Source organism: Coniophora puteana, assembly GCF_000271625.1.
Source record: "Coniophora puteana RWD-64-598 SS2 unplaced genomic scaffold CONPUscaffold_1, whole genome shotgun sequence".
Classification (NCBI taxonomy): domain Eukaryota; kingdom Fungi; phylum Basidiomycota; class Agaricomycetes; order Boletales; family Coniophoraceae; genus Coniophora; species Coniophora puteana.
The window spans coordinates 4,346,508-4,373,225 of record NW_006913053.1 but is presented as its reverse complement, the minus strand read 5'-3'; the positions used below and the strand labels follow the sequence as shown (position 1 = coordinate 4,373,225).

The following is a 26,718-nucleotide window of genomic DNA, read 5'->3' as shown; positions in this document are numbered from 1 at the left end:
TGTGCGATGCCTCGTGTTCCGTCAGGTACCAGGTCCATCCAATAAGTTGTAGTACTGGTATGTACTGAAAACGCTCAAGCGGCAGAAGAGAACATAACATAGGGAATTTCTCAATATTCAACAAGGTATGTCAGAAAACGAGCAATACCTCGACATGATGGCTAGATGATGAGCGGATAACATACGAAAGACAAAACGTTGAGCATGCGCAACTGTGACGGCAACACTAGTACCACTAAGGACCATGTTCCTTCCAGAGGCACGTTTTGATCAATCATTCGGATGAGCGATAGCAAGCCATCGCGATAGAAGGAAGCTGTGATGATGCTTCACGAAATTTCTTTGTGGTGGGGCATGGATCGAGCAAGGATGTCAGAAAACGCAAGATTAAATTTAATGCTAGGTACATCTCTACGAGACATACACGACCGCGCGTGCGTGTACCCCCTCCACTGTGCCGCCAATCTATAGCACAACCTACACAACCTACCGGTCGACCTCGCTGCAAAGAAAGAATAAGTAAACGCAACTACAAAGGAAGATGGCATCAGGCCGAAACCGTACCCGAACACAAGATCCTATGGACACGTGTTGTTAGATAGGGACGAATGCACACACAAGACGTCAAAACGTACCATAGTACCGATGATGGCAACGGCGTCTGCAAGCATGTGCTATGAAGAAACGTCAGTATCATGACGCTCACTAGACCTCATAGGTGTCTTACATCTGTGAACACAGTCAGCGGCTGGTCGTATATCATAAAGCAAATGATACTTACGTCTCATCATGAAGTCAGAACCCGCAAGGTGAGCAAATCCAGGTGCGCGAATCTTGCAACGGTATGGGCGGTTGGTGCCATCCCTAGAACGCGTATTGAATAAAGGGTTGTGCAGATAACAAATATAGAACATACGACACGAGGTAGACGGCCATCTCGCCCTTGGGCGCCTCAATAGCGCTGTAAGTCTCGCCAGGGGGAACGGAGTAACCCTCGGAGAAGAGCTGTGGAATTATGAGCGACTAATCTCCATTCCTTTTAAGGATGTAATCAAACCTTGAAGTGATGAATGAGAGACTCCATGCTCTCCTTCATGGACGCGCGAGGTGGTGGGACGAGCTTGTTATCGTCGATCTTGACAGCACCAGTGGGCATCTTGTTCAAGCACTGCACAGCAAATTTAGTCCACCATTAGCCTCGTATGAGAATAATTGAACCCACCTGGTGAATAATGTGCAACGACTCTCTGAACTCCTGAACACGGCACAAGTACCGGTCATAGCAATCCCCATTCTTCCCCACCGGCACCTCAAACTCGACCTCATCATACTTATCATACGGCGCAACCTTTCTTAGATCCCACGGAATCCCGCTCCCTCTGAGCATAACACCCGAGAACGAGTAATCGAGCGCCTCCTGCGCAGTGACGATGCCGATGCCGACCGTGCGCTCCTTCCAAATGCGGTTCCCGGTCACGACCTCCTCGATCTCGTCGACGCGGGACGAGAACTGGGTCGCCCACATGTGGATGTCCTCGAGCAGGCCGTGCGGGATGTCGAACGCGACGCCGCCCGGCCGCACGTACGCGGCGTGCATGCGCGCGCCCGAGACGCGCTCGTAGAACTCCATGAGCTTTTCGCGCTCTTCGAAGCCCCACAGGAAGGGCGTCAGGGCGCCAACGTCCATGGCGTGCGTGAGGACAGCCATCAGGTCTATGAGGAAAATGGTGAGGAGGGGTAGGAGGAGGGAGGTGGTGTGGTGGGTGACGCACGAGAGAGGACACGGGTGATTTCGCCGAAGAGGGTACGAATCCACTTGGCGCGCTCGGGAACCTCGATGTTGAGCAGCTTCTCGACGGCGAGGGAGAAGCAGAGTTCGTTCGTCACTGCGCAAATGAGGGACGGGGTCTAAGCGGCGAAAGCGCGACATCAAGCGAGTTACTCACTCATGGAGACGTAGTCGAGACGGTCAAAATAAGGAAGGGCTTGAGTGTAAGTCTTGTATTCGATCAGTTTCTCAGTACCACGGTGAAGGAGACCGACGTGCTGGAAGAGGGCAATGAGCTATCGTATGACGCCGAAATGCAGGTAAAACACACGGGGTCAGCGCGGAGAATCTCCTCGCCGTTGAGCTCCAGTATCATGCGGAGCACACCGTGAGCGGCAGGATGCTGAGGACTATCAAAACATTAACCACACATTTCAACCTCTTCACGTTGAGCTGCGCGCTCACCCAAAGTTAACTGCATACACCCATGTCAGCTATCGTTCAACCATATGCTCAAGCTCAAAACAAACGCACCCGTAAAGTGCCTCAGCTTCGCATCCGCCCTTGTGCCCGTCTCCGCCAAAATCTCAGCCGCGGTCAGCCCATGCAAATCCTCCACCGTGTGCGCCTGAAACACGTTTTTGGCCCCGCGCGTGCGAGCGCCCAGCTCGGCGTCGCTCTCCTTTTGCTCCTGGCGGCGCGGCGTGCTCGTCGACAAAGTCCTGGTAGCCGCATTGGCGGAGCGAGCGGCATTGCGCAGGGGGAGATGGCGGCGGAGGAGTGCGCTGGCCATCCTGACTGGAGGTGGTATGGTGGTAGGTCGTCGTTGACGGCGTTGTTGAGCTCAACTCGCGCGGATGTGCGGTGGAAATCGGCTCGCTTATGTCAGCGAGCGTGGTGTGGCTGTGATGCGTGTCTCCCTCCATGCAACCCCCCCAGCGTCGAGGGGTCGCGAGATTCCCCCTGGCTCTCAGGCGCGCAGTACGCAGCCTCTCGTTACTTTCCATCTCCTCCTACCCTAGCCGCCGAGCACGACGATGAGGTGCACACACTACCTATGGACAGCGCTTCTTGCGCTCGCACCGGCCGTACTGGTGCGCGCCGACGACGCTCCATGCACCCTGCACGACGGGAACAACTTCTACGACCTCAGCAGGCTCACGGCCAAGTACGCATGATTGATTCCCTTGCGCGGGCGGCTCGCGACGCGCTCTGACGCTGATTGTCTCGGAGGATAGCCAGGACTACAAGATGACCTCGGAAAGGGGCCACGATTTCTACATGAACGTCTGCAGGCCCGTGGTCACCGAGACCTGGAACATCCAGGTCCCGACTGAGGACGTTGGCGGCTTCATTCGTCGCGACCATGGCGACTTCTCCATAGGGTGCGTCTCTCCCTACAATCGCTCAATATGCAAGTATTGACATGGTAATCCAAATACTCCATGCAGGAGAGCAAACGATACCCTCGCTTTCAAGGAAGGCGACCTGCTCATGCGCATGACCGGCGGCACCCCATGCCCCAACTCCGATTCCACGGGCAGTGCCACCATCAGATTCATATGCGATGAGTCCGTGTATGCAGCTGGTACGTCCTTTCTACTCGATGAAGCGTTGACGGGCGTCCTCACTCTGTCTCCATAATAGGCACCCCAGTCGTGATATCCCAATACCCAGAAGAGGACGACGTAGCGTGCTACTACGATCTCGAATGGCGGACCCACGTACGTTCCAACCATGTCTAGACGCGTACTCCACACTTAGAGACCATCCAGTTCGCCTGTCCAAAAGGCGAAAGCTCCATCTTCCACGGCATCCTCATCTTCCTCGTCATCTTGTACGCCCTCCTCACCCCACCCCTCCCTTCACCCCCCACTAACCCACCCCACAGCACCATAATAACCCTCATGCTCCTCATAGTCGGCAGCACCCTCTACAACCGCTTCGTCCTCCGCCGCACAGGCTACTCCCAGCTCCCCACCTTCTCCCCCTCCAACCCCACAGCATCCCTATCCGACGCCCTCTCCCTCCTCACCGACATCGCCCACATCGCACTCGAGCGCCTCCACGACGCATGGGACACCCTCGACCTCCGCTCCCGCCTCCACTTCTCCGGCGCCAGTACCGGCATGGGCGGAGGTATGGGCGGACGCATGCCTGGCAGCGGTGGCGCGAGCGGACCGTGGCGCGGCGCAGCGGCGAGGGGCACGACGAACTCGGTGTCGCACCACTGGAACGTGGCCTCGGAGGAAGAGGCGATGCTCGCGCCGGAGGAGCTCGACGAGCCGTACCTCGCTGGCGTGGACGCGGGCTCGCGCGGACGCGAGTTCCACCTTGCCACGACGGGCGAGGCGGATGCTGTCGTCTGGGAGGACGAGGAGGATGCGCGCGGGGGCGAGCCTACTATTCGATTGTGAAACGACGTATATGATGTTGTGTAAGGAACGAATATATGCGCGGAAGGCTTGATCTACGAATTCTATTGATGTTTGGCTGACATTATTCGTCTGCGTTTCACGTCAGTCCTTGCAGGCAACGTCTGCAAGGAGCCTTCACTCGTTGATTCACACAAATTTATCATCCGAGAAATCGATTACGCGACGATACATGTAAAAGAATGGACAAGTACAAGTAGCCCAAGCGGACCTCTGCACTAGACACGAAAACACCTGAGATCGAAACCTCTGGCATCCCGCAAAGAACAACATGCTCCTCCGAAATCGTCACCCACAACAACTAAAGTATCCAAGTAAACTCCAACACCCCGCCATCAACGACCGAAAGTCTGTCCAAAAGTCCAAACAAAGTGTCTGAGAAGAGATGGGGAGCTATTATCGCTATATAGCTATGATCGTCCAATGCGTAAATGAGAAAAAGTGATGGGAAAATATAAAAGCGAACGCGTCAAACCGAACCGAAACTGAGTGAAACCGTGTCCTAGTTCTAGTTTTTCACGCCCGAAACCTGCGTGTGGGGCGAGGGGTTATAAGAAGCTGCCCCATATATCCGTCCGATGGCTGATGCTCCTAGAAGCAAGCCGCTTAGAAGATGAAGGCGGCACCAGCAACGGCCGAGACGAGGAACGCGGCGATGGGGGCAGCGTGCAGGCTGAAGGAACCGACGGCACCGCCACTGTTGAAGCTCGAGGGGGTGCTGCTTGGCGAGGAGCTCGTAGCGCTGCTGGCACTGCTGCTCGCGGGAGCTCTAATGACAAATGACATGTGTCAGCATCAATAGCAGAAAAGGGGGGAGAGGAGTAAACGTACAGAGAGCCGGTGCTCGTAGGGTTGTAGCTCGAAGGAAGGGTCTGGCTCGAGACGGAGGCCGTGCTCGAGGGGGAGGCGGTGGCCTGGCCAATGTCGAACTGGGGCGTGTTACTGTAGACGGTGTTGATGTCGCTGTGCAATAGGAGAAAGGGGCCCGCGTCAGCTGTCTGCTGCTGCGCATTAACGCAATGTGATATGATATGCCACTTACCCAATCTTGATGGCCTCAAAGGAGTAGCCACTGCCGACGGGGACAGTGGGCAGCTCGAAGGTGGCCGAGCCGGAGGCGGTCTGGACAGTGCTCACAAGAGCGTAAGCGTTGTGGAATACGGTGTTGACGAGCTCGAGCGAAAAGGTCGAGGGGTCCTCGGTAGTGGCGGTCCAGGTGATGGTGACCTGGGCACCGTTCGTGACACTAGTGGTGGGGGTGTTGAGCGTCAGAGCCGACGCCAGAGGGGCAATGAGGGCAAGAGCACTGTTTAGATGTGTGTGAGCGAGATTGTTAGTCCAGATGAGAGAGATACTTACGCGAGCTTGTTGAACATGGTGGTCGTTATGGGGCGGGTAAGGAGAGAAGAGGGGGCAGGTTCAAGGACAGAAGGACAGCGAACGACTGAGGGCGAGTCTCAACTTGGCTCACTGTTTTTATATGGAAGCGGGAAGGGTCGCGTTTCTTCCCACGACGGCTTCTTCATGGGCAAGCCACACATGCCGAACACGAGATGCCTCGATCGCCGCTTTTCCAGCCACAATAGAATCACAAACAGACATTCATACGCCCGCCCATCTCAAGCACCCTCTTCCTCTATCAGTCTGCTGACCACCACTAGCCACCACTACGCCCAGCGTGCAAGACCGAGACCGGCGGGACCACATGGCATCTAAGGCCCGGACCTCGGCAGTGACGACCAAAAAACAGAACGACCAAGTCCGCTCGGGACTGTATAATAATAGCACAGCATCAACAAACGCTGCCCTGCCCTAAGCGCACGCCATTCTCTCCTCCCTGCAACCGTGCCTGCCTCTCTCCAAGTCTCGGACACGGGCAGAAACTGCTGGAACGCGCCGGAAGGGCTGTGTGGCCTCAGGCTATATAGCCGCTAATAGATCTGCACAAAGAAATCACAAGTCAGAAATAGCCCGTGAGACTGCTTCTCGTCTTCCTCCCCCGCATGAAAAGCGCAAGGCCGCAACGCCAACGAGCCAAGCTGCCAAGCTGCAGGAAAGAAGCCACGTCCACACTCACCTCGTCAAACGGCCGGGTGTCAGCGAAGCAGCTCTCCCAGACCTCGTTCACCGCCCGCTCCGCCGCCGCCTCGTCTGGGCAGTTCGGGTTCGCTCGCACCGACAACACAGCGCGCCGTCTCACACACGTCTGGGAGCCAGAGCCGATCAGCCGAACCGAGGGGATGGGCAATGGGTCGAGTGCACGTTTTGACGCGCGGCCGACACGAGCATCATGATAGTGCGGTCCCCCGGTTTCATTATTAGCGCAAGCGGTGCGAAGGTGGTCGTGTCATTTGATGTCCAAGTAAGGTGCGTGCGTGAGTGCATAGTTGTGCATGTGCAGCCATCCAGTGATGTACAAGGTCGAGGGAACGAGCGCGAGTTTAGGGCGTGAAAAGTGCGAGTGAGTGAGCTGATATAGAAGCAGATGCGGGTGATTAGACGCACCTGGTGCTGTTTCGAGAAGGCAACGAAGCCACGCCCAAGTTCACGAAAGAACCTACAGTCCCCGCTGAGACTATTTGCTCTGATCTGTTTTCGGCCGTAAGTATTGTCAGCTCTGTCGCTAGTGGAGGGCATATGAACTATAGGGGATAAAATCTGTTTGCGCAACTCATGTAGTGTTGCGTGACCACAAGCACACCGAACGACCGCGCTAAGCACGTGTGTGCAGAGAGAAAAAAGCTAGCGCCATCCCCACGTTTCAAACCCAGTCTCTGGCACGGTGCACCACGAGACCGAGCACGTCAAATGATCCGAGAAGACACAAAGTATTCAGGAGAATCAAGAGAGGAACGGCATGAACGGCAAGAACAATGCAAAACCCGTCCCGTCGCAAACCCCCCCAAGTCCCAGATTCCAAGAGAAAGACGAAGAACAGACAGCACCACAAAAACGGCGAAGCCAAGCGAAACGCAAACGGATAAAATTCGTCGGAAGCACCCACCTCACTACACGCATGATGCCTCAAATCCGCCCAGTCGACCTTAAACGCGCAGTGGTCGTACATATGCACGAGCTCGTGCGTGAGCGTGTCCTCCATGTGCCGCTTCCCGCCGAACCCGCCCTGGCAGAGCACGATCGCGCCCGCGGGGTGGAACCCACCCGCGCGCCCCGCCGCCGCGTCGCACGGCGCACACACGATGTTTTCTGGTGGGACGGCACACCCCGAGAGGCGCAGGTGCTTGAGCATGAACACGACCGAGGGGCCTGGGTGCGCGTAGTTAGACACGCATTTATGCAAGGTGGAGGGCAACGCACTGTAGTTCAGGAGCTCCCTCTTCCACGTCTCGCACATCCGGTACTTCTGCTCCTCCGCGCTCTGCTGGCGCTCTTCGGGTGTGAGCCCGACGCCTGTCGCGAACGCCGCCTTGCGCAGCCATTTCCGGAACGCGGGTGACTCTTCCGTCGCTGTCTTCTGCGCGGATGCGGGCGGGGTGCTTGAGCTGGAAGAGGTATTAGGGGAGTCCATCGAAGGCGCGCGCGTGTCGCGACGGAGGATCGGAGAACGGGTGAGCGGGTGAGGGAAGGTAGGGTACTGTTCCCACGGGCCTTGTCTTCCTCGCGCCTTACGCGTCTGGCGGCGTGGTGCAATTGGGACGCAATACGATCCACGCTTGCCACTGTTTCTTGAGCTTGCTCTCATTGACATACGGTCGCTCTTTCCTCCCGCCTAATACGACGCATACATGCAGCGAAAGGACTCGTATCTCCGCCGGTTGGTGGTCGTCTCGTCTCATCATGGAACTCTCCTATCTCACTCTTACTAGTCCTTTGAGTTCTCCCTCGAGTTGACTTCACGCATTCTTCCATTGCGTATCTTTTACCTCTTATCAAAGCTTCTTCGAAGGGTCGTCTTTCGCGAGATCACTCTCGATCATCCAGCTTGCCCGTCATCACCCGGAACCTCAGGTCAATGACCCAACGCTACACTCCTCACATGCTGGAGAATTGGTTATCTCTTCCTGAGATCATATGGATCGATAGTACAACGCATACAGTCTACCCATCGCGACAAGGTCGGTGCCGGACGAAGTACCGCTACCGCGGCGGGTGCGTTTCCTAGAGTCTCTTCAAAACGCTGTTAGCTAACACCTTTCCTTCGCGTACATGGCTGTTTTGTTTCTCGTCGGCTCCAAACAATCCGGGGTAAGCTCACCCGACTGCTCTCCATCCTCATCTGTAGCCGCCACCCTGATCACAAGCTATCCCGTGAACGTCGCGGTCGTCCGTTTGAAAGGGAATGTTACGCGCATGTCTTCTCCGCTCTCTCTGTTGTGACAACACCTGATCAATCTTGCGAACCCAGAATTATAACTTCTTGGAATTTCAACAGGCTCCGGTGTCCCGGTCTTGTCGATGGGATTCGTCACTCAGGAACTGTGTTCCGACCATCAACTCGACACTCGTAACGCTCACGGACATTTCGGTGAGTCATAGACGCCGCATGAACGCAGTGATCTCTACCAGAATGAAGGTACGCCAAGGTCGACGGGCTCTCATTCGCTGAGCTTAGCTGCTGCGCGGATAGAGCTCGCGCCGGTCCGACGAAACGTCTCGTGGACTTGGTCTTCCATGCGAATGACTTATGATTCGTCTTTACTGTCCGTGTTCCCCGCACATGGATTGCGACTCGACACACCAGTACGTTGGCTAAAAGGTCTCAAAGCTCGAGGTTTGAGTGAATCTTCAGGTTTGCTGCTCAATCGCGCCCACGTAGGCCATCGTTGCGCCAATCCTTTGGCTTCCAACTCGAGCTCGCGATCAAGTCATCGTCATCTCGGGGCTAAAGCCGTTAACCTCCGACGCATCGCAACTTCATACAGTAAGTAACCCTTTTAACTCGTGCGCAACATCCCACGCACCTTCTCGTCCAGTTCATGGGATCAGGTTACTCACTATCCTTGCCAATCGCAATGGCGCAACGTGAGCTCTCATCACAGACCGAATTTATGGAACGGGACTCAGCTCCGGTTCGTACGTCTACATACTGTGCACACGTGTGAGAACTTCCCCGATTTCTCGGGCTATATGCTCGATAATAGGCTTCAATGCTAAACCTTTCAATGCTCCAATCACACGTCCAACCTTCGCATGATTCGGACTCGTGTTTTGACAATGAAAACTTTGGTCTTTAAGGTTCTCACCTATGCTGTACAAATGACTACCTCTGGTCCTTGGCACTGGTGCTGAAGACCTTGCTTGTGCGTGTTCTAAGAGCTCTCCCTTCTCGCGCCATGAAAGCATAATCGTTACGTCTCAGGCGGTACTAAAGCGGATGTTGAACCAGCTACAGGCTGCCGGATACCTATGTCTCGTCTAGTCACATCAATCTCTGTCATTGGCCTATATCCGACGAGGCACCGATCGCGAGGACATCGCTCTTTGCATGCACCTCGTGGGTTAAAAGCTTTCTTTCATAACTTTGAGCCTGACTTCACTGTCAGAGGAAAGGCCAGCTGCGCTGGGAATGACCTGATACTGGATATACAATCAAGACGCGCCCATCTCGCATCGCAACCCACGGCATATGCCTCAAAGGATATCGTGGACGCCACCGAGCTAAGCTACGCGCACCCCTCCCACAGGCGAACGCATGGACCAGTTCAATAAGATGTCTCCATCTGAGCCTCGCGAGTGTAGGTGCGGCGCCAGCGCATCGATCCCGGGTGGATCTTACGGCATCACTACAAGGCTCCGGGTTCCCCGGACTTCCAATTGACTTCTCATTATTGGGTGCGATAGACGCTGGCCAACAAGTGGGTGACATCGTCGTCCTAGCACGTCTCAGTTTTCTTTAACCTCGGCAGGTTATAGATACCGCTTTTGACATGCAAATACCCAAAGCAACAGTGCCACTGTAATGCACGTCATGGCTGGCCGTTGCCGGCGACTTGATCGCCTTTGGCTTTTTCCGCCAACCGAAAACAGGCTCTCCATTTAACTTTGCGTCGGCCTCGTGTTACGTCGGGCGGTGGGCGCAGGACTCGAGGCTATATAGTACAAACGACGCTAAACAACAGCCTACCGCCACCTCAAAAACTCTATGTTTGGAAGCGCATGCTTGTCGGCTCTTGTCTATTGAGATGAGGCGACGATCGCGTCGCGAGCTAGGTTTGAGCTACTTTGCAGAGCCTTCGTTCATTCCTCGGCGACATGAGCGTTTGGGCATATCTTCCCACTTCAACATACAGTAAAACACAACCCGAGCCGCAATGTCCCGGATTCTTATACTTCGCATGAGAGCGATCCTTGATATGAGGCACTTTCAGGACCCGTTATTTTTCCCAGCGTGGTCGTACTACGAGAAGTGACGTCGTGTTTTCCGATGGCTGCGGAAAGCTTATACGTCATGCTAAGGCGTCTGAGCCTTATCGCCAGTTCCTGTGTGGTACGTTTCCCTCATCGATGAAGCAATTTCAAGCTTATGGTCATTTCCTTGCCTCGGTCAATTTGTTGGGTCATATAACATAGTCGTACGTCTTTTATCTTCGGTCTCTGCTATGCGAACGTTTCACTGAGGGAAAGTCTTGCTAATCTGGATGCCAGTTATCAGATAATGCATGGGGTACAAAACTGAAAGCACGCAATCCCGCTAACCTCGTTTATTTTCGCATAGCCTTACCCAGGGAAGTCATTCTCGCCGGATCGGCGTCCAAGTATCTAGCTTTGGGAACCTTCGTCGAGTTGGCCCCGCTGTCGTCCACCTAATGGGGATTATGTCTCCAGGCACTCTACATCTGGACCGGAAGCAAAACGTCAAGGTGGGCCATGATCGACCATCTATCCGCTTCCGGACATGCCATCGACACCTATGGCGTCTGTTTCTTTTGGAACCAAGAATAGACACTCGTGCGCGATCCCGAGACCCAAGGGAAACCTGGTGAGGAAGCTGTGTTTGCCGCCTGAATTCGTCTTTATAACTTCCGTAGCCACGATTCTTTATCCCGTAGGATCGTGCATAGCATGGGCAGTCGTGATCCTATCCACATAAGCAGGACATACGAAAAGTCATGTCTTGAACTGCCTCATTATCTCTTTGTTTCGGAAAGCTCACCTGACTTTGGCGTCGAACGGTGGATCCCTGTCTTCAGATCAAAGTGATGACTTACACCCAGTTGGCTTAGAAGGGAGGCCAGAACCTTGACTGTCTGGAAGCTACGCGCAACACTCGAGCAGTAGCTGGGTTTTTAAATTCTCGCTGCGCTGACTTGGTTTCTACACCTGACCTGCTTCTGCAAGTTTCTGCACAGATCGCGATGCCTCGCAAACCTCGTTTTCGATTGGGTGCGTGGTTTTGTCGATCTGATCCATTATGCAAGATCAACGCATTCATTCGAGTTTTCGCCTTCCTTTGCATCTGAAGGAAAGACTCCTCACTCTGGTACTCCGATATCTTCCCTGTAAGCTAGGTCTACTCATCGAAACCTTCATAGCTAGTCTCCAACTTGGACAAAATACAATGCGTGTTAGTTACCTCAGACTACCTCAAAGTCGCCATCTTGTGGGTGTCGATCCGTAGCTCCATGAATGGTCGTTGCAGGTATGCCATGTGAGATATGGGCGTATTTTTTATTCAACTGGAAATCTCACTGACTCTTCTAGGAATCCCGGAAGAGCTGGACTGCCACGCTGGAAATTGTGGAAGCCCGGTACCTTGATCGATGCTCCACCCTGGTGCTAGCATTGTATGGCAAGTACGCGGCTAGATTCTCGGAGATGATTATTGAATGAATAGTTATCATCGAAAAGGGTAAGTACACCTTCAATCTACTCAGCTGAACGTTAACTTTGAGTGGGTAGGCCTAACTTCGGCCAACAAAGTCGACATGCTTGATAAGTTGCCTACTATTGGCTCACCTCCGCAAAGCCAGGAAAATATCTTTCATTGCTTAGCACCGTTGTATACCCTCTCGTCACGAGTCTTCAATGGCTGCAGCGCAAGAGATCCGAATCTATCCGAGATACTATCTTACCCCATACCTCTCCGCAATTCTATCAGTCCGACGCTATGTATGTCATATGTGATCCCACTGTTCGGCGACGTGGTTCAGCGTCTTCTCACGACGACGCACATGCCAGTCTGGATCATAAGAGCACCTTGCGTTTGCTCACTTGTCACGATCTCATAGTCCTGTCGTGATATAACTGCCGCATGGGCTCATTCCCAGCAATTGCCAGCAATGAAGCTTCTTACCAAGGCACTACTTGCTGGCTACCTAGCAGTCGTCGCAGGTATTCAACTGTCTGAACGCTCCAGTGCCAGTGTGGACTTGTTCTAAACAGCCACAAATTGCTAAAACTTCCAACTACCGAAAGCTATGACGTGTTCGTGATCGTCAATTCAACGTGACGAATTCAGAGCCCAGAGATCGATGACTTCATTGAACGGTACGTTGGCTTGATTCTGTGTGTGGGCTACGCTTACTACTCTCGAATCGCCTTGAGGACGACTTCTGCGAGGTCTCCCCGGGTTGGCAATACGAGTTAAGTTGGATGCCTGGGTTCTGTGCTCTGGGATTCACCGTTTGGATTTTTTCTCCTGCTTCTCTATTTTAAGGTCTAGTACGGTTCATTGAGCGGAGAAGGTGATGTAGGCTTCGAAAACGCGCCCGTGACGACTTACTTTGCGGAATGACAACACAACGTTGTTCAGGGCTTGTACCTGAAGCCTTGATGCCGGGGCCCGTCTTGCGGGCCATCCTACTCTTCTATCTAACCTCACATGTTTCATTCGAAGCCTTCCAATGGTCAACAGTTCACCCTCGTTGAAACCCTCAGAAATCAAGTGTGTATATCTATATGTTAGTCCAGTCCTGTATGTGCTCCTTTTCTCTTCATTTGTGCTATTCGCTGCGCTTTGGTAAGCTGATGTCACTGATACTCCGCGCAGACCGTGTATTTCATGATCCGACATTCACCAAGCAAGTAACGCTACCCTTATCTTCACTCAGAAAAGGTCCATTTGCTTGATCATCGCACGGAAGCAGACTCGGGGGCGCTTTAACGGCGATAAACCCCGTCAGCTATCCTCTGCTGTCCTGCCCTATCCTACCTTATCGTTCCGCATTCGCCTGCCGTGTTCAACGTCATCCGGCGAAACTAATAGAAAAGTCCGACGAGGCCTTCTTTGCGCTATTCATGGACAAGACGACATCATAATACGTACTATGCATCATCATATTCCCAACGTAAGTCTTCGCGAAGTATATGTTGGTCGCCATCAAACTCAGTAAGTATAGTAGGCTATACAAACGTTTGCTCATATGAGAACATAGAAGATCATCTAGAAGGTTGAAGGCGCAGTCTTTGTTCTTGATTCGAACTTTCCCTTGACACAACTTAGTCCAACTTTCTCATGCTTGCCTCGTTGTAGGTGATGTAGAGTGAATGATCAGATATTTGTTCCGGTCGGCGCGTGTTACAAATAAACAAGCTGACGTGGCCTGACATTGATAGCGTCATTTGACATTCTAGCGCGGCGAGATGTAATGGTCCCAGTCCACGAAGTACTCTGAAGTACTCGGGCTGATCAGGAACTCCGTGGGCTTCTACGAGGGGAGATAAGGTGTCTCACCTCTCACCTGGCCGGCTTCCGAGTACGCAGACGTCCTAGTCATAAGGCTGATGGGCGTGTAGGGGCGTGTCCGAAGACTTTGCGCGAGTTTGGGGTGCGTTCATCTGTCCAATACATCGGAACCATTGCTTAAAGTGTCAGTCGTAATGCTGGTGTAAGGCCTTATACGATATACATCCTCAAGGATACAGGATTCCTTATAGCGGGTACAGCATCGAAGTCAGCTTTCTCGCATGGTGCTACTTAAGTGTGCCTATGCTTAGAAGTGGTATAACGCCTCTAGTACATGGGATTAAGGGCGTGGGCTTTAACACGTGTGGCAAGCCGAAGTCTCGTCTCATGTTCGGCCGCGGTGACAAGCAGCCATCTGTGCATCTATGGACATGGCATCGGTGACAAATATCAGGCACGCTTAAATTGATCACGCCAGGAACGGTGACGGTGGATCGTCTCGTCCCTCATTTCTTTGTGGATGCAGATGGACATCAGGTCTAGCTGAGGTCAAAGCGCTGATCTCGAGGTCATCGACTCCCACTCAACTGAACGATGTTAACCCGCTCCCGATCGGCGATGATCTTTGGCTATATGTTCTTGTCGAGTGGCGGAGTTCACTCTTTGAGAAACGTGGCGAAGTTTGGCTAGTTCCCATGAGGCACACAGGGAACTGTTTGCGGGTGATGGTAAGATACTTATGTTTAACGTTCGACCTCCGCCATGCCGCACAGTTTCTGGCCCGAGTTAAAGCGGGTCCTATATTCGGAACACCCCCCGTGTTCACAAGCCGACTGCGCGTGGGCGCCCGCCGACGCGCCCGTCCGTATTAGCCAATGACACGATCAATAAGTGGGTGTGAGGACAAGTTCTCTGATCAACGTTCGTGCCCACCATATGCATTGCGCAGCAACCTCAGTCAATAACAAACTTCATCAAGGAATTACGAAATTGTAGTTCAAAACCGAATACGACCCCCTAGAAGTTCGCGCATTGGCTGCGAAACATCGGGGCTGTACTTTTCTCATGATGCATTGAAGTAAACTCAGAGCTTGTACGCACTAGCGCGTATTCCCTTGTTAGTCTTTTGAACATAACGAATTCATCGGCGCCCCGGACTACACGGAAGTGACGTTAGGGAGAATGGATTATCATTCAACGGGATTGCCTTGGTTCCGGGTATCCGAGTACTGACGAGGGCGTCGGGGTCAAGGCCCAGGTACCGAACATTCGTTTTTTTCATGGCAGATCTCCATAAGCGTGGTAATACAACGCTATGCATAAGGACATTATTAAAGGCACAAAACGCCTTTCTTCGTTTACTCTCGCGTATTCCCGTCGAAATCCGAGCCAGGAACTCGCCAAATAGCAAATGATGTTGACTGGGGTATGTTGACAAAACGTGACAAGCTGGCTCAGCTCCGTTCAATAAAGGACTACCTGAATAAGTAACTTTGAAGAAAAGCAATGGGATATCGGCTTCAGGAGAACGTAGCCGAAGTCAAAACCCTATCTCGTTTGGTGCACATCTAGGTTCAAGCCTCAGGTACTGCACATACATTTCAGCCACAACGAACAATTTCTCATGTTTGCATGACATACCAACAATGCCCCCAGATCAGACCTTATCCCGCGTGATGGTATTTGGCCGCGTAGCTGTTATCAATTGGCATTGTAGCCTCGAGCTCGTGGGATACTGTATACGTACATCGAAGCATGCATGCATATGCAAGCATTTGATTCAACCCAACGACATTTACCGCCAGAATGGAATAGCGCCTTCGTCAAAGGTGCAATATGAGAAATTGACTGAGGCTCACCGGATCATGGAGCCGAACACAGCTTTCTTCCAAAGCCTACACAGGAAGACAGAAAACCGAAACTAGAAGCAATATCGCAGATCAGCAGAGCGACCAGTCGGGCAAGGTTTTGGGTTCACGCTTCGTTTCCGCAGGTCTCACCGAGATCTTGGGGTTTATCGGAGGTACCTTAGAGCATCTATCCCGGATAAGGGCTCACAATCCGACACCGTGTACATAGCTGGGGCGCAAGCTCGACGTCGTTCGGCATGATCGGCGGCATCCCAGGAAGCACACTGTCACCCTCCAATCGGAGATGGAGGTTGGTCGTGCCTGTCGCGCGGGGACGAAACTTTCAAAACCTCACTGGGGATCATGTGAAAGAAGGCAGAAGTCGTGTTCTGGTTCATTGTAAACGTTTTCCGGTCGAAGGTCCAGTGCCACAATCCTAAGCACTGGGAACTGAAGACCATATCAACTTGCAGAACTGAGCGCTGCCGCAGTGACTCCACATTTGTAGTTGTCTACCAGCAAGAAGAAGACCAAGAGGAGGAAGGAGAAGGTGAGTGGCGATTTGGCGTGTGAGCAAAGTGCCGCGTTCAAACCGTCCGTCCCACTGGCACAGTCACCGAACAGATGTCTTTGGACACAAAATGACAGAGACGATCGTCGTTCATCCAAGTCCTGAGTACACACGGGAGAACCGCAAGTAGGGACACGGCAGGACACAGGCCGTCAATGCCCGCATGCTCGCGCTCGGCACGTTCACCCCGGTGAAGGACGAAAATGTGAATGGAGTTGACAAACACACTCATCTACTCACATGCGTATGCAGCGGAGTACCCGTTGGGTTGCACGCAATGTCTCCTTCTTCGGCGCCAGAAAGCGACTGGTCACGTTCTTAGAATAAGATCAGATAAAAGGCAAACACAACTCCCGTTTAAAGTTAAAACAACCGAAAATACTGACTCTGCTAAACAATCCACCCTATCATTGTCCAGTTATTCCAAATGAGTTCGGTGGAGTGTTCTACGCCACGCCCAGCTGGGACCATCCCAGCAAGATCCGCGGGGAACTTACTCTTGAGAAGCGATACCAGCGGTAACGACGTGGCCGAACCTGCAACAAACGGGTCAGCGGGTCGCGACAAAGCCAAGAAAGATGAGGCCTTGTGGAACTAATGATGAAAGATGGATTATCGTCAACAAAGTGGAGTGGGTAGGATCGGCGGCGATCAAAAGTCAAAGCAGAACGAAGGAGTTATGACCTCTGTGTGACCTCGGAACGAGCAAACAAATGATTCATATGAAGTCAGTGGGATTTAAGCGTGCGTCGAAGCATTGTGGGGTAACGGAACAGTGACCCGTGCACCCGCCGGTCGGCGCTTGCGAGGTTCCAAATCCGGTCGCACAGACTAGAATAGATGTTCCCGCCTTCAAATTTTAGAGCACAGACAAAGACGAACTCAAACGTAGAATGGAACTCGATGTCTTCAAATGTGATGGAAATAGTCCTGGTTGCGAGGGAAACAAACAAAACAAAAGCGAGAGTACATACACGAACGACGGAACACCAAACGGAACGGATCGCGCCTCGTGCGCCGGGTTTATCTCCCATCTCCGGGCTATGGCGCCATGCGGGCTACGCATATACTCTGGCAATAAACGTAAATGCGGCACCACCAGGCCAAGGGAGACGCAGTGACGAAACGCACCATGAAGAGAGTCGCGCTCCGGATACGGTCGCAGCGGGCCGACGAAACACTGCTTCAGAGCATGGTATCCGTCAGCGCGAAATGCGGAGGCGATATCTTCATTTGTCCCGATGTCCGTCTTCTTTCATCGTTAGTTGAGGATATACGTGTGGAGGAGTGGGGCCAACGCGGTGAAAGCGTTGGCTATCATGTGAACAGATAGAAAGGAGCATGTCTGAATATAGGAAAAAGTCATAGATCAGTATCAAGAAGCTGATAGAGGAAAAGGTCATACAGCGGAGATTCTCCAGAAAGACTGTTGACGATGTTCGTACCACCAGAGGACAGCGCTAAAGCGACTGAATGGTCGCGGTTGATGTACCTCCGTCATACAACTCCGGAATGTCGGCAGGCGTGGAACTTAGGCAGATGAGAACAGCACCAGTCATAGCGGGATCAAGCAAATGTGATCTTGAGGCCTGAGGCTGACCTGAAGTGGAGTATTCAGAAACGATAGCTTAGCGATTGCTTGAAAGGTCGCAAAGAGGGAAAATCCTGCACAGCGGAATGAAATCATATGTCGGCAAGAGTCACGTTCCCAGAGCTCTGTTAGTACTCGCTAGAAACGGAGGACAGAAGCAAACAGAAGACACTGAAGCATCGCGCACATTCGATTTTCCATATCTATTGAGCGTCTCCTCGCTGACTTCTACGTCAAATCTTCGCTGCCCCGAACAAAGTGAAGATGGTGTAAGTCTAGGGAGACCTCTAGCTGAGCAACGCTGCTTGGTGTCAGCGAGAAATGAGTTTGAGCAAGAGATATGGTCCACTGACAAGGTGGCACCTTGCTGCCTAAAGGTTGAGGGTGTCGTCATCGTCCACACTGTGAACCGAGTCTGCGACGCGTGCGGTGGTAAAGTGGGGACGACCGGGAATGGGAAAGGTTGAACAAGCTGGCAGTCGTGCGTCACAGTGTTGTCGCCCAGTTGTCGCGCGGTCAAGCGCCGGCGCCAGCGCGGCTCTATTCGGTCATCACTAAATGAGGGGATGAATGATAAGTAAATGACCTTGACCAACATCACAGATCATGACAAACATACACCGGGGAAATGGTGAGACTCCGACACGAGTAGCATGTAAAGTCCGTTTTTAGCATGCAGGAAAGATCACAGGGATATGATCATAGCAAAGAATCTATTATCTACTCGAAGGGGCGTGTTATCATTAGCAAATACGGCATGATAATAACATATGGTACTCACAGCTATGATAACTCACAACAGGTGCATTATAACGACTTGCAATCACGACGAGGTTTTCAATACCAAGAAATTCATTGCAATTAATACAGTACACTCTGCAGCAGACAATACAGTATACAAGAGAATCTATTGAGGCTAGCATCTGCAAAGGATGAGTACAGTATGAGCAATATACGAGAGCAGCTCCTATTAGGCCCAGGCATGCGTCGCCCGCGAAGCAGCTTGCAGAAGCGCCAGGCAGGGAGAATGCGCAACAGCGTGTATAGGCTCCTGAAGAGCGGAATGCCGTGCTTGTACGTCGTCGACGGAGCCACCGCACCTCCCTCCGTACCACCAGCCGCCGACCCGCCTCCCTCGGTCTCGTATACGCTCGAGGTCGTGCTCGTGTCTCCTGTTCTCGCCGAGCTGGATGATGCCGTGGAGCTGGCTGCGGATATAGATGGTGAGGAAGATGCAGAGTCAGGGGAGAAGGCGAGGGTCCAGCTCTCGAGGAGGACGAAGCGCCTAGTGGGCTCGACGCGCACGCGGGACGAGTCCAGGGCGTGGTAGACGAGCGCGTGGCTGGTTGCATGGCCTGTGTGCTCGGGTACGGCGAGGAGGACGTCGAGGGCGAGGGTGGATCGGGCTGGTGACAACAAAGAGGGTCAGGATGATAAAGGGGCAGAGGAGATAGACGAGCGGAGGAACAAGAGGTTGAGAAAACAAATGAATTAAAGCGAGACACAAGTAATCGTACAGAGTACGGACAGAGGCTGATGTACTATGTAGTTATACGGAATCTTGCGACATAATCACGTGACGGCTCCTCACGCGTGTCACTTACAGTAGCAGGGTGTAGTCCACAGGCTGCCAGGGAGAGAAAGGGTGGCGAGGGAGGTTTGGGTGGAAAGTGATGTATGGATACTGCAGAACAGGTAAATGAGGGAGATTTCTTGGATGAGGACGAAGCAATCACTGACAAGGCTGAGCTTGAAATTTTGATGCATTGTAGTCTTCCGATAGTAGCTAACCGGTTTATGAACAGTTTCTTATAATCGAATGTTCATATTACATTTGACATGACATTCGATTTATTATGCTTCAACATATCGCGATAAATTTTATCTTGAATTTTGGTCCATGGTAAGCTCACTGCCATATGGTACTTAATGATAAGATCCCTACGATACGATAATCCCGTTATCAGATAGTGGGCTAACACTTAAACGATGTTGAATCGTCGCCAATTACGATCATACACAATTATATTAACGGTCATCTTATAATACTCATAGTCTCCATTATGCCCCGAAAAATTTCCCCCGATTTAGTGATGGTGACGAAACCACTTTGCTCTCCAACACCTCTCGTCGTGCCAAAGGTATAGATACACTACGAACATTCTACATAATCAAACCTACACATGTCTCCGGCGTGCTCTCGCTCAAACGTATCCGTCAAAACTTTCTCTTGCGCACCCAACGCCTTGGGTTCTCAAGGTCAACAAATTTTGCTCTTCAGAAGCCAGCGCAGCCTCGCGTCCCGTGTTCCGTCGCACCCTACGTCATATCAGCGACGGAAGCGCCATGAACCCATCCATCTTTGTAACAATATGCCATGCTCGTACCCATTTAAAGGACAAAAACACCGCTTCATGTGTGTCATATGGGCTTCTACAGCCTCATCAACCTAGTGATTGTCTTCCGATGAGACCCAACCCAAATGACAACCCCACGAAACCCCGAGGACAATGTTCTTGAGCGTTTATGAGGTGAACCCAGCGTCATCGGTTTCTGTAATCGTCCGTTCCATCTAGGACGGGGTTCCTGACGACCATGTTCTCCCGCTCAAGATTCTCCGATCATGCTCGGCGGTTTGTTATCTCCCATCCTTCGGTTGGTTTGTGTGTATGAAACTTACCGTCTATGACGCAATGATGTCACGACACAGCCCTTCTCGTCGTCAAGAGTAAGTACGTCGCCTTTCTCAGCCAATGACCGTATGTCGGTCCGAAATTTGGTATTGTTCGACGCTGTAAGCCTACTCCCACGCTTGCAGGTTCGGTACTCGAGATAAAGCAACAGACGTCGGCCGTTATCAATGCACCGAAACTTTAGCATTATGAGCGTTTCCGATCATACACGGCGGTAAGGTTTCTCTCACAGGTCCACCTTTCCTTTTGTTTCTTTGGCGCGTTGACGCATGATGTCACCGAAGCATTGGATGACCCTGAGAGTTTCGGCGAGAGGATGCAGTCAGGTCCGATTCTCCGAACGGACATTGCAGCGAGCGTTCAAATGATTGACGCCGCATTCAACTCAGAAGGTAATCTCGACAGCTATCACAGCAAACCCAGTGCCTCTCAACGCTGCGACAGGCTGCGACGCGACATTCGCGTTCCCATGTCCTTGTCCACTTCCATTCTCCACCATCAATCCATCTCACGTTCGCCGTGTGTTGTATAAACACACGTTCGGCATGGTGTAATCTCACCGTAAACGCGTTTCGTTTTTCATCCGGATCTTGTCATGCATTCAACCTTTCATTTCAGATATGTTTAGAGTCCGATATCTATGCCCATTGTCCATCTTCATATGCGAACCACGAAGAATCAGACTTTGATGGGAACCGCAAGCCACGCTTTGCAACGCCCGTGGCCCTGCAGCTTTCAATGGAGTTGGTAACAACGCCATTGCTAATCTCGCGTGCTTCACGTTCCGTCCGTCCCTCATCAAAGTGTTGTCGGACCGATGTACCTTTGCCCTTGCCCACGACTAAGTGTTGCTGGCAGTGACCAGTGACTTCTCACCTTTCCTTCTCCATCATCACGATTGATAATGCAATTGTCCAAATATTGTCTACACTGGCATTGCACTAGCACCGATGCACGTTGACAGCTCGTGAACCCTGATTTCTCCAAGGCGCAAATCTGACTCGTGAGTGAAGCACGGTCGATATCAACACCATGAGGCGAAGCGCCTGCACCAACCGAGATCGACTTAGCAGGCACAACGCACTCCTCCGAAGTTCTTTGTTCGACGCATTGCCTGCGCCCCGAGGCGAAAGTTGCCTTACGGGCGTAACAGGCCTTCCTTCGCCCGCGGAAGATCGGGCCGAATTCAAACCTCATTCCTCGCAAACGCTCAGGGCCGTGTTATCGGTCGCGCTTTGGTTCCTTCGCGACGTGACTGCTCCATTCCTAGGCCGACCTTATTCCTAGGGTCCCTTTTAGGATTCGACATTGTCCTTCGCAACACGAAAAAACTGGCATCTTGGTTCTATCTTTCCGAGGCGCTCAGTCGCCGCTTCGGACGTTGGTAACACACCCCGCATGCCAAAGGCTAAGTGAGAGTGTTCAAGGTTAGCTGGCACGCCAATGATTTCTCAACAGGTTGTTAGATATCGTTGACCTTCGTTTCATACATTCCTCTTGGCCTTCCAGCTTCGTTTTCTGATCTCTTTCACTTCGGAGCTCCGGCTTCAGCCGTCAGTGAGTTGCAATTAACGCGCTCTGACGCGTAGTTGACACATTGACGACGTAGAGTAACATGACAACGCTTTACATTGCCTGCTTCTGGCGCAAGCACGTTCGAGCGAGACGGCGCGGCGGCTTGCCGTTTACAGTAAAGGCAAGATCGCGCAAAGGGATCCCCGACTCGCCGACGCGCGGGGAATCTGAGGATTTCACGTCACTCTAGCAGGGCCCGAGGTCATCAACGGAATCGCAAAATGACGCGTTGAGCGCTCACTTGGAATCTTGTAGAGGGAGGTATTGACATCCAGCAGAAAATTTATGATGTCTCTCATTTTTCCATGTCAGAAGCTAAAGTTGAAGTGGAGCTCTCGAGAAGGAGCCGCTGTGCCGAGTTCCCTGATGCCAAAATCATCATTGGTATGGGGCTGCTAGACGTAAGTAGGACAAGCATCGTGCCATACGCAAGTACAACGGAAGCTGCTTTCATCTCCGCTTTACCAGGCTCAGCTCGAAAGTTGTGAGCCGTCCGTAGGTGCTTGCTGTACTGATGAGTGTATAGGTGCATATGTACATAGTACACTACTCTCACTCTCGTCATCAATAGAATCAATCGATAAGAACTTGCGGAGGTTAGCCATCCCCTCGCCATCACCATCGCTTAGCATAATCAAGACAGGATCAAAAATTTGTGCTGAAGGTTGGACATGCGCTGCGACTTCAGTTGGGCTTGCCGTGTTCTGCCGCATCCCCGCATGCGAAAGGGACTGACCGATCGGAGTGCGATCCCAGCTCTGGCAATCCGTGACCCGAGAGTCGTCTCAGTCCGCGATCCGCCACTTTTAGTGTCGGTTCGGCCACGCGCAAGATGTCTAATTCCCCGCATGCGTCATTCCACCCCTGTCATCCGGGTCGAACAGCGTCCGCGGTGCCTTGTACAACATGGCCCTTGCGGTGCGCGAGGACAACATGCACTCGGCTCCAAACATGAGGCGGCAAGTGTTGATCCGCAATATTTTGAGATTTGGCGCGCTGCAAGCGCGGTTATCTTATCAACCTGATCAGAAACTTCACTCGAGTACGCATCTAACCATGCATGTGTCGCTCGTAGAACCGAGCCGCCTTTGATTTTACCCGTTAGTTGAAGTGTATCGCAACCCTTGGTTGACATTAGTCGAGCTCACATCAGAACGATGCTCATTAATATTGATCCCTCGTTGGAATGCAGGACGGTCGATAGCTACACCCGTAGTAAGCGCCCTGACTGCGAAGAAGTTTGACATTTTCACCATTAATTTTGGTGACCTTATGAACGGCTCGCTCAGTGGGTCATGCATCATGTGCGACAATCTCGGAGTTGTGGGCCCTCGAAACGAGGTTGCAGAACTCGGGAAATATTCCTCCGTAGTCAACGATTCGGATGTGTTCATAATCATAAAGCCGACCATTAGACCGCCCACAATGACATCCGACCTACGTCAGTATAACCACAGAGAGGTCTGGAATTCGAGCCAGGATCCTTTCAGAGGTCTCTAAATATGAGGATCTGAGTGCTTCGAGACTTCGAGACTAGGTTGCGCCGGGCTAGTGAGTTACAGTAAAGGCATGTATCCTCAACTGACGTTCCGTGGAGGAGGTTACGCCCACGTCGTCATACCGATCAGGGCGCTAGCGGCTCCGCTCTTCTAGGAAGCGCTCAGTTACCCCTTTACCATGGTATCCTACTAGAAACGAGACGCTTTTGTTATGGCATTCTAACTCACTGACATGGTAACTGAGTAGTTGTTAACGTAGCAAGTCGCCGCAACTTCCAAGATTGATCAACACTTTGCGGCCAGTCTAATCCTCAACGCAGCGTCAACCCCGCGATCAGCTTATGGGTTACGAAACCTCGCTGCGATGCCGCAGGGCATCCGGCGACTACCACGGAAAAAGCCATCCCCGAACTTTGTCACACAGTGGGATCAAGAAATCGAGAATATTGACGCGGTGCGATGTGGCACGCAGCGACTCTGCCGGCGTTTTCAACAACAAGAATAGAGATAGGCACAGGAATCACTCGGCAGAAGACCACCTCGAGGCCCGAGACGTAGTACGTGTAGAAATTCGAAAGTCCAGGCTCATGCGTACCTGGACTGAAGCCCTTCTTGGGCCTCGTCCCCCGAGTCGAGTGTCATGCGAAGCCGTTCGAGCAGCTGGAACTTTGTGTAGTTTCCAGGTTTCTGGGCTCCGAGGACATCGATCGCGCACGTCAGAGCCCGCTATTCGGCCAGATGCCGGTCCGGTCTCGATATCGACGAGTGAATTGATGCACATATACCAAGGGCGTTCTCTCGTTGAAAGTTTGAGCTCATGTACGTACCAACGTGTCATCAGGGGCAGACCAGCGGGCCGTCGGCGTACTCAATGTTAAAGCTGAGTTGGCGTCCACGGTGATTTCACGAGAGATAAGATGTGAACAACGACATAGGCAGTGTTCGTCTTGGGATCAGCGTGCAGAATCTTACAGAGCTCCGCGTTCGTGGGGCTGTACGCAGGATCGATCCGTATCCGAGCTTACTTTCTCGAGGATGTCTATTGGCATCCAGGGAAATCAGCGGCTCCAAAGTACACGTTGTCCTAGCGTCATAAAATTGGACGCTTTTGTTTCCCGCGCGCCACGCGATCGCTATCAAGGCATATATGACGACGATGGCGAATTCGCAGCACAATGCGGTATCTCGTGGCAATGGCTAGTTTTCACAAAACAAGATAAGATTATGGAGCAGAAGTCGAAGAACTGAAGAAACAAGCAACGCGCAACCGTCGAAGTATCCGATAAATACGCACACAAAAACGGGTACTGACGATCATCGGCTTATCGAAGTGAAGAAGACAGCACCCCACACTGACACGCAGTGGGGCCGCCACACTTCCGAATATTCAGGAATTGATTCAAGACAAACGCTTTCCTACAACAATCGTCCAATGATCGTGTGATATGACAAGCAGTACGTTGGGTTCTCCGCCGGGTTGATATCGCAAGGTCTCAATCATCATTTACCCGCAGAGATAGAATTTGTGACAGACGGTCCACAGTGCCCTTGGGGTGTCCGGTGACTCTTAAAACGAGCGAGATGCAGGCTAATCGGACGCCTCCGCGCCGAGGTTAGTTTCCGAAAGCCACTGGGAAGTTCGGGATACTGGAGCTCCAGTGTCGAAGGCGTCCGACTTACCATCCTCGTGTCCAGGTGGAACCGTCAATCAGTGGCTGGCACTACCGTTCCAACGATGAATTGCAAACGGCGAAAGCCTGAATACTTTGCCCTACAGCAACTTCCCACAGCTTGTGGTGTGAATAAGGATGTATGTAGAGCACCAGTTAGCTAACCTTACACATGCATAACCCAAATGCGCAAAGAGGTCCTAACCTGCGGCTGCGGCTTGTGGAATGAATAGTATACAGTGTATACAATATGTTACGGAGCCCTTTACCCATGATGTGAGCGCAAAGAAGCACCACATAGAAAGAGCGCTAACGAACGTACCCCGGAATCAGCCGTTCCCCAATCGTACAACCCGCTAGACATTGAGTTTCGGAAGGACGACTTATGGATAGATATGGTGATCCCCTGTATCCCATCAGCGTCACCCGTCAGAACCAAAAGATCAACTCAAAATCAGACTCCAACACGGTTCCTGTAGGAGGACGTGCCGCGGACGTGCGGCTTGGGTGCTTTTTACCTCGCCTACTGACCACATGTTCCTTCGCCTAGGAGTCCAGCGGGACCCCCATCCCGACAGCACCCCACGAAAAACTTCGAGTATTTGCCAATTCGGGCGCAGATCATGGATAGCACCTGTCAACCCACTCCGCTCCGTCAGACAGCTCGGGACGACTAAGTCACTTGGTGATTGGTTGATCACGAATCCTGACAGGAGCTCATTTAGCTGCCCATGCTTTCCCGCGTGCGGAAAAGAAGGGCGAATGTGTCTGAAGACGAGCATCAGGGAGCATCATGCAGTTTTCGTTGGGAAAATCAAACGATTATGAAGAAGTCGAAGCTGATTACCGACAGTACGTGGGCATCGATGGGCGGGACGACTCGCGCGCCTCAGCGCCTGTGAGGTGCACGCGAAGCCTCCACGACCTGAATCTCGAGCTCTACGTCGTGATCCGAGGCTCAAAGCCCAGCTACACATTGTCAGGCCCTCCACGTCCACCCGCACACGCACCGTGAGTACGACTCACACTCATGCAGACTCATACCATCATCCTTCGTTTGCGCCGCATGCGGATCCACCCTCCAACGCCGCGTCCTGGGACGTTCTGCACGCTAGTGGTGCGAGAAGTTGTGCAGCACCCGTGCTTCTCCCAGCGCTGGCATCGATGCAGTCGTCATCGGGTGGAGCGTGGAAGTTAAAGATGCATATGCATGCGCACTAAAAATTGACATATGTCCGAGCACGACCAGCCCAGCCGCGTTGGGCCGGGAAGTCTCATCGGAGCGGGATGGATGGATCTGCGGCAGGCTTGCCTTGCGCGTACTGCGACCGAGCTACTCAGCAAGCTCCAGAGTCCAGAGACTCCGACCAGCACTCCGAGACACGTGTATCGATGCGGCTTGACCAAGGTTTGCTTGGGTTCTCAGAGGAGGCGTTCACATCGGCGCGAGCGAAAACGTCTATATTGCGCGAAGACGATG

At 52.4% G+C, this 26,718-nt stretch overlaps 8 protein-coding genes across 8 annotated transcripts; 4 read left to right on the top strand and 4 right to left on the bottom strand.

Annotated features, from left to right (window-relative positions):
* Positions 1–399: 399 nt before the first annotated feature.
* Positions 400–2,594, bottom strand: CONPUDRAFT_116646 (NADH-ubiquinone oxidoreductase). Its single transcript, XM_007765717.1, has 9 exons — positions 2,303–2,594; positions 2,234–2,243; positions 2,100–2,178; positions 1,947–2,046; positions 1,773–1,886; positions 1,223–1,713; positions 1,058–1,168; positions 917–1,005; positions 400–864 (listed from the first exon to the last, which is right to left on the bottom strand). The coding sequence occupies exons 1-9, from the start codon at positions 2,559–2,561 to the stop codon at positions 675–677; spliced, it is 1,443 nt and encodes a 480-aa protein (XP_007763907.1). The 5' UTR covers positions 2,562–2,594; the 3' UTR covers positions 400–674.
* Positions 2,595–2,676: 82 nt separating this feature from the next.
* Positions 2,677–4,185, top strand: CONPUDRAFT_149441 (mannose 6-phosphate receptor domain-containing protein; the record flags this gene model as incomplete). The annotated part of the gene is made up of 7 exons (XM_007765716.1): positions 2,677–2,749; positions 2,834–2,936; positions 3,007–3,153; positions 3,220–3,356; positions 3,416–3,492; positions 3,544–3,605; positions 3,660–4,185. The coding sequence occupies 7 exons, from the start codon at positions 2,677–2,679 to the stop codon at positions 4,183–4,185; spliced, it is 1,125 nt and encodes a 374-aa protein (XP_007763906.1).
* A 291-nt stretch (positions 4,186–4,476) lies between these two features.
* On the bottom strand, positions 4,477–5,638 carry CONPUDRAFT_96820 (uncharacterized protein). Its single transcript, XM_007765715.1, has 4 exons — positions 5,563–5,638; positions 5,246–5,509; positions 5,036–5,166; positions 4,477–4,972 (listed from the first exon to the last, which is right to left on the bottom strand). The coding sequence occupies exons 1-4, from the start codon at positions 5,577–5,579 to the stop codon at positions 4,752–4,754; spliced, it is 633 nt and encodes a 210-aa protein (XP_007763905.1). The 5' UTR covers positions 5,580–5,638; the 3' UTR covers positions 4,477–4,751.
* Positions 5,639–5,833: 195 nt separating this feature from the next.
* On the bottom strand, positions 5,834–7,780 carry CONPUDRAFT_116642 (uncharacterized protein). Its single transcript, XM_007765714.1, has 5 exons — positions 7,522–7,780; positions 7,208–7,470; positions 6,709–6,792; positions 6,281–6,409; positions 5,834–6,143 (listed from the first exon to the last, which is right to left on the bottom strand). The coding sequence occupies exons 1-5, from the start codon at positions 7,730–7,732 to the stop codon at positions 6,135–6,137; spliced, it is 696 nt and encodes a 231-aa protein (XP_007763904.1). The 5' UTR covers positions 7,733–7,780; the 3' UTR covers positions 5,834–6,134.
* Positions 7,781–7,912: 132 nt separating this feature from the next.
* Positions 7,913–11,886, top strand: CONPUDRAFT_134567 (uncharacterized protein). The gene is made up of 14 exons (XM_007765713.1): positions 7,913–7,978; positions 8,031–8,313; positions 8,447–8,904; positions 8,954–9,085; positions 9,138–9,237; positions 9,306–9,464; positions 9,524–9,658; positions 9,708–10,019; positions 10,071–10,653; positions 10,810–11,143; positions 11,193–11,547; positions 11,627–11,644; positions 11,697–11,801; positions 11,863–11,886. The coding sequence occupies exons 2-3, from the start codon at positions 8,177–8,179 to the stop codon at positions 8,670–8,672; spliced, it is 363 nt and encodes a 120-aa protein (XP_007763903.1). The 5' UTR covers positions 7,913–7,978; positions 8,031–8,176; the 3' UTR covers positions 8,673–8,904; positions 8,954–9,085; positions 9,138–9,237; positions 9,306–9,464; positions 9,524–9,658; positions 9,708–10,019; positions 10,071–10,653; positions 10,810–11,143; positions 11,193–11,547; positions 11,627–11,644; positions 11,697–11,801; positions 11,863–11,886.
* Positions 11,887–15,446: 3,560 nt separating this feature from the next.
* On the bottom strand, positions 15,447–17,769 carry CONPUDRAFT_69625 (uncharacterized protein; the record flags this gene model as incomplete). The annotated part of the gene is made up of 12 exons (XM_007764532.1): positions 15,447–15,484; positions 15,537–15,607; positions 15,649–15,710; positions 15,848–15,960; positions 16,107–16,267; positions 16,451–16,516; positions 16,708–16,746; positions 16,991–17,140; positions 17,185–17,281; positions 17,342–17,459; positions 17,488–17,555; positions 17,703–17,769. 12 exons carry the CDS (start codon positions 17,767–17,769, stop codon positions 15,447–15,449), a joined length of 1,050 nt encoding a protein of 349 aa, XP_007762722.1.
* A 975-nt stretch (positions 17,770–18,744) lies between these two features.
* On the top strand, positions 18,745–19,131 carry CONPUDRAFT_149437 (uncharacterized protein; the record flags this gene model as incomplete). The annotated part of the gene is made up of 1 exon (XM_007765712.1): positions 18,745–19,131. One exon carries the CDS (start codon positions 18,745–18,747, stop codon positions 19,129–19,131), a length of 387 nt encoding a protein of 128 aa, XP_007763902.1.
* Positions 19,132–22,975: 3,844 nt separating this feature from the next.
* On the top strand, positions 22,976–24,816 carry CONPUDRAFT_69624 (uncharacterized protein; the record flags this gene model as incomplete). The annotated part of the gene is made up of 7 exons (XM_007764531.1): positions 22,976–23,111; positions 23,262–23,510; positions 23,607–23,620; positions 23,828–24,022; positions 24,069–24,125; positions 24,252–24,387; positions 24,410–24,816. 7 exons carry the CDS (start codon positions 22,976–22,978, stop codon positions 24,814–24,816), a joined length of 1,194 nt encoding a protein of 397 aa, XP_007762721.1.
* Between the last annotated feature and the right edge of the window lie 1,902 nt (positions 24,817–26,718).

Excerpts from the sequence above, each read along its gene's own strand:
- CONPUDRAFT_96820 (XM_007765715.1), bottom strand. Across the intron at positions 5,167-5,245 it reads TTTGAGGCCATCAAGATTGG|CGACATCAACACCGTCTACA; the intron begins GTAAGTGGCATA and ends CCTATTGCACAG. Across the intron at positions 4,973-5,035 it reads CCCTACGAGCACCGGCTCTC|AGCTCCCGCGAGCAGCAGTG; the intron begins TGTACGTTTACT and ends ATTTGTCATTAG.
- CONPUDRAFT_116646 (XM_007765717.1), bottom strand. The coding sequence starts at position 2,561 with ATGGCCAGCGCACTCCTCCGCCGCCATCTCCCCCTGCGCAATGCCGCT. Across the intron at positions 2,047-2,099 it reads AGATTCTCCGCGCTGACCCC|CACGTCGGTCTCCTTCACCG; the intron begins GTGTGTTTTACC and ends GCCCTCTTCCAG. Across the intron at positions 1,714-1,772 it reads AATCACCCGTGTCCTCTCTC|ACCTGATGGCTGTCCTCACG; the intron begins GTGCGTCACCCA and ends TTTTCCTCATAG.
- CONPUDRAFT_116642 (XM_007765714.1), bottom strand. The coding sequence starts at position 7,732 with ATGGACTCCCCTAATACCTCTTCCAGCTCAAGCACCCCGCCCGCATCC. Across the intron at positions 6,793-7,207 it reads GGCATCATGCGTGTAGTGAG|ATCAGAGCAAATAGTCTCAG; the intron begins GTGGGTGCTTCC and ends GGCCGAAAACAG. Across the intron at positions 6,410-6,708 it reads CCTTCTCGAAACAGCACCAG|ACGTGTGTGAGACGGCGCGC; the intron begins GTGCGTCTAATC and ends TCTGGCTCCCAG.
- CONPUDRAFT_134567 (XM_007765713.1), top strand. The coding sequence starts at position 8,177 with ATGACCCAACGCTACACTCCTCACATGCTGGAGAATTGGTTATCTCTT. Across the intron at positions 8,314-8,446 it reads AAGTACCGCTACCGCGGCGG|CCGCCACCCTGATCACAAGC; the intron begins GTGCGTTTCCTA and ends CCTCATCTGTAG.